General features: G+C 32.1%; 1 protein-coding gene across 1 annotated transcript; it reads right to left on the bottom strand.

The window, feature by feature from the left end:
- Positions 1–998: 998 nt before the first annotated feature.
- On the bottom strand, positions 999–4,734 carry LOC112749501 (protein FMP32, mitochondrial). Its single transcript, XM_025797763.3, has 8 exons — positions 4,425–4,734; positions 3,947–4,236; positions 3,654–3,776; positions 3,498–3,557; positions 2,232–2,308; positions 2,092–2,148; positions 1,913–1,979; positions 999–1,818 (listed from the first exon to the last, which is right to left on the bottom strand). Exons 2-8 carry the CDS (start codon positions 4,133–4,135, stop codon positions 1,699–1,701), a joined length of 693 nt encoding a protein of 230 aa, XP_025653548.1. The 5' UTR covers positions 4,136–4,236; positions 4,425–4,734; the 3' UTR covers positions 999–1,698.
- Positions 4,735–5,197: the final 463 nt, after the last annotated feature.

Raw genomic sequence — 5,197 nt, forward strand, 5'->3', positions numbered from 1 at the left:
CATAGCGTTTCGTCACTTCTATTTTACATTCTATGTGTAAAACTCTGTGTAGTAAGGTATATTACAAGAGATAATTAGAGAATGTTTTTTTCTAGTTAATTGATTTTGGGGTCTAGTCTAATAGGAGTTAGTAGGAGTTGGCTCGACATCCTCTTGATTAGCTAATGAGATTGAATAATTATATCCGAAATCCGCTCGGGCCTAAACTTAACCTAGAGAACTATTGAACTGTGTAATATTTTTTTTTGTTTTTTTTTTTGGGTCCGTAAGAATTAATCAATCAACTACTAAATTACAAGACTTCAAGAATAAACTGGGCTGTATAAAACTGAGAACATGCAGCACTCCTGTTTAAAATTGAACCTGGGCTTTAAATGTATTCATATATTAAAAAAGGTAATAATATTTTAAATCATCATGAAAATAACCTATGTTGTGCGATATACTTTGAATTTATTAGGAAGAAGGCTCAAGGGCCAAGATATGATAGAATTTGAGAAATGGCATTAGACAATTGGTAATAACAATGACCGGGTAGTGAATTTGTAGTTTTTACTTTAACTCACAACTATCATAAAATCGTAATTCATAATATTGTAAGACAAAATGTAAACATAATTTGTAAATTATAAAAGAAAAAATTTAAAAAAATTTTAAAAAAATTAACAAATAAAAATGAATTTCATAATTAATTGTCAAATTATTTTTAACAAAAAAACAATTTAGTAGATCATAATTTTTTTTACCTAAGTAATTCATAATTTTTTTTTGGTTAATTCCTAAGTAATTCATAATTATATCATATGTATATGTTATAAGCCAAAGACACTGGGACAAAAACAATGGACAAGGCTCATTTAACTAAAAACAATAAAGCAAATAATGAATAAAGGATATGGAAAAAAAATCAATAAGAGATATTCATAAAAAAAAAAACCAACCAAATTCAAAAGGAAAAGAACAAGAAAAAGAGTTAAGTACCCAAAAGAAAAATAAAATAAAATAAAATAAACCAATTTTATTAATCATTTCAGTTCCATCGCCACTCTCTTCTCTCTGTACTTCCTCTTATTGTTTTTTATCAAAACAATAAACTTATTTCCAGACATATCCTTATCCCTCTTCTAATAGAATAACACCTATCAAAGTGATTAAATAGAAAAAAAGACATGATGGGTTACACACATTAGAAGCAAAGAGAGAGAAAAATGGAAGAAAATCTAAGGTTCCAACACCACCTTAGCAGATTATGCTTCGGATCCAAGTTGGGTTTTGCATTGCACAACAAAACTAAGCTTTGGACCAACTTTCTTCTCAAAACATAGGTGGTAAGCAGAACCGCGATTCCGATGACTCTGCTACTTCCCCCGGCATTTCTAAGCATAAGCAACTCCAGTGACTTGAGTAGAAGCATGACAGAGAGAGAGAAGAAACGTAACCTCATACGTTTCAGACTTCAATCCAATATTGCTATATAATCCAAGTTTGACAGGCAAGTACAAATTGAGGAAATGTTCCACAAGCAATGGAAAGCAAATGAACAAAAGAATATGAAAAGAATAGGGCTTTAAAAAATGGCCCCTTCTGGTGTCTAATGGGAGCTTCTATCTTCTGCTCCTCAAATTCTGTATTACAGTGACTCGGTGAAATTGCTCTTTATAGAACATACAATATTTGTTAAATTGGAATACAACCTGGTTACATCAAGATGCGGAGAACAGCAAGTCCAACAGCAGATATTGAGACAAGAGTTCCTATGCAATATTTTATAACATCATATTTTGCTGCTTCTAACTGTGCCTTTAGAGCATGAACCTCCTGGACAATATTGAAAAGAAAAAAGAAACAAATTAAAATGATGTGGCAAGATAATAACTGAGAAGTCCTTCTTGAAGTTCACTTGTTTGCTTACTCTATCAAGTTTGTTAGCCAGATTGTTAGTTTCGGCATTCTGATTAGACAATTCCTCCCTTATTCTCCTGCACTTACATAGAACCATTGGTTATAGTATTAAGAAAAAAATGAGACATTGCAATGAAACAAAGTTCCATAGTGCCTGAAAAGTGGCATGTTTTCTTTCCTAATTCTTACCCCCTTTCAAGATTCAAATCCAATCGTTGCCCAGCTGTGACTTTATCTATCTCATACCTGCATCACAATCCATCAAGTTCCACCTTAAGGAGCATAAAATGACAAAAGAAACTAGTAGCTGATTTAAAAATAAAATGGACCTCAATTCACTGCGCATCTTCTCTATATCATTCCTTAGTTTTTCAGTCTCTTGTTGCAGCAAGGAGTAATGATGTCCCTACATCATAAATTTTCCATCATATAACAGCACAAGACAAGTGCAAATTGACAACCTCAACATAACTAGAAAATGAGAAAAAATGAGAAGAGAAAACAAGAAGTGTAAAAAATAAAATAAAATAACAAGAACCAACATAGTTTCCATAGTTTAGAACCATTTTTTATACATATTAACATTGCAAAGAACCAAATCAAACTTTCAATATATATATATTTTACCACATGATTTGTTTCAATAACAATAACAATAACAATTTGAATTATTCATGGTCCCTAAACCCATGTATCTACTTTAAGATGCCAAGACATAGATATATCAATATAATGAAATCTCTCATCTTATGAATAAATGAGAATATGAGACATGCTCAATGAGTATTACAATCATTACTTAAAAACATAATACCACAAGAAACAAATAGAGAATTTCTCGAAGACATGTATAGCTCTCACTTCTTGAAAAAAAATAAAACAAAACTATCAATTTAATGATTAATTGAGATGAACATTGAGGATGATTACAATCATTATCCAAAGATACAATACCTCACAAGAAACAGACACAAACAATTTCTACAAGGCAAATATTTGAATCATTTGATCAGAAGATGTCAAATCTATGGGTTAACCAAATGGAGTTTTTAAAAAGTTCCATCACAATATCTGGTCCAAGAGACCATATTTTAAAAGCTAGAAAAAGCAATTTATGGAATGTATCCTCTTTCATCCTTTGCTTTCCATATACTCAGGTGCAAATATTATATATTGGCAATTAACATAATTCCCTTTGAATGTCATTCTTCAGTTATCCTGGTGTGTCAAACAGGATAAAAGTAACATGGGAAACCTAGCTACATTCGAAAAGACAACGAACTAAGATGTTAGCCCGATATTGCAACATCATTCAATGAGGTAACTTAACAATCATATCAATGTAATAGAATGTATCATTGTTGTCCAGAATAACAACTAAAAACAGATGTTCTGTAATTACTAAATAACAGTTAGAAAAGTGGGATACACATGTATCCTAATCCCCAACATCGACACACACATAAAAAGGATTCTGTTATGGATTACTGTAATTTATGTCACCTACATTAGTCAGCAATATTCTAACTATCACTTAGAATATTAGTTTCATCTCATTCATGTGCACCTATACCATAAATGTAAAGACAAATTACCTGTGAGCTCTGCACTTCTGCTTTGAATTTGGACAGGCTGGACTCTTGGAGCATTTCAGTCTTTAAAAAAAAAAAAAAAGCAGTATCTTAGATTCTAAGAGAGTAGTAAACTTCACAAAGGAGCCAAATAAAGAACAATATAAACATGGGTTTCACCCTTTGCATCTCTGCTAATGATTCTGCTACATTTTCTAGACTGTCATTCAAAACTTCAGTTATGGCAGCAGTTATCGCCTCAGCCTGCTTTGTGGGCAATCCTTGCCCCTCAAGTTTCCTAACCTAGAAAGCAGAAAACGATTACCAATGACCAAACCACTCATAACAGCTTAACATATTGAATCGCTCTTAAAATTGCAAATTTACAAATAGTTAGAAAATAAAATAAGTGAACAAAAACGCCATGAAAAGAGAGAAAAATAAAAATTGGTAAGAAGGTTAACGTAAATTACAAGGGCTAATGTATCAACGAGGAATAACCGCTGTCCATTTGATTTCACCAATTGGGAAAATGATCTGAGACTTGAGTTGGAAGAGAACGACTTTGAAGCCCCAAAGCTCGAAAATTGTGTTATGGGCATAGCAATCCCCGACCTCGTTCCCAATTGTGCCAATCGCTTGCAAGCCGCGGCGGCGGCCATTACAATTTCCTCAAAAATAAGAAATTGAAAGCGAAGAGGAATATTCGAGCCCTAAATGTGCACTAATCCCAATTCGGATATAGAAACCTTGTTTTCAGCCACTATTCAAACAAAGAAGAAACAGAATCCAAGGACGGAAAATTAATCAACACGACAGAAGCCAAGAAAGCAGAAGAATTTTTACAAGATTTGATTTTGATTCCTCACAAATCAATCCAGTTTCTGGAAACCAAACAAGATGAGAAGGAAAGGCATAGAGGCAGAAAAAGAGAGATTTTCATGGAGTTACCTGAATGTGAAAAGGACAAGGAAATACAGATAAGGGAAGGAGTAATCGGTACTTTTGAATCGGTTGGAACTTAAAAAGGAAATAGATTCGCGGTTGCTTCCAAGTACATGGCTCTACGATGGCAGACCTATTTTGAATCGAAACGATGGTGTACTATTTCTCACGGCAATTTTTCCTAGGTTTCTTCACGTGCAATTTCCATCCATTCCTTTCAAGTAAAATACTTAACTTTAATAAGTTGATCAAATAAATTATTTTCTATAGATACGGAAATAAGGAAGTTGATCAAATAAGTTGCTTCTAAGTATGAATGAATGAAATAGATACGTAATAAATAGAGAAAACTAAGGCTGCATATGCTTCGGATCGGATATAGTCTAAAATTCTATTCGATCCACACTGTACTCATCGGATCGGATCGGATACGATATTCACAATTTTTAGACCGGATCCGATCCGTAAGAGATATAAGGTATATTCGCATAATTAAAAAAAATGTTTTCAAATTTCATTTGGTTATTTTTACAAAAAAAAAAAATCATTTTTCACCTGTTTAAGCATATTTAAATCTAAAATATTATCTATAAAAGTTTTTTTGAATAAAAAAAAAAAAATAACACAAGATTTAAGTTTAATTATTCTAAGACAAAGTACAACATAAAAAATAAAAACAAGATATCATAAAATTCATAAAACAACACACTAAAATTTATATCACATTAGAGTTTATTTTCTTAAACTATGCTATTTAAATGTGATGTGCGGATATGCGG

This window comes from Arachis hypogaea, chromosome 15 (assembly GCF_003086295.3).
Source record: "Arachis hypogaea cultivar Tifrunner chromosome 15, arahy.Tifrunner.gnm2.J5K5, whole genome shotgun sequence".
NCBI lineage: Eukaryota > Viridiplantae > Streptophyta > Magnoliopsida > Fabales > Fabaceae > Arachis > Arachis hypogaea.

What these genes read in the sequence shown, in the direction of transcription:
- LOC112749501 (XM_025797763.3), bottom strand. Translation starts at nt 4,135, where the DNA reads ATGGCCGCCGCCGCGGCTTGCAAGCGATTGGCACAATTGGGAACGAGG. An exon ending in GATTTGAATCTTGAAAGGGG is followed by an intron (nt 1,980 to 2,091) that starts GTAAGAATTAGG and finishes ATGTAAGTGCAG; the next exon opens with GAGAATAAGGGAGGAATTGT. An exon ending in TGGCTAACAAACTTGATAGA is followed by an intron (nt 1,819 to 1,912) that starts GTAAGCAAACAA and finishes AATATTGTCCAG; the next exon opens with GAGGTTCATGCTCTAAAGGC.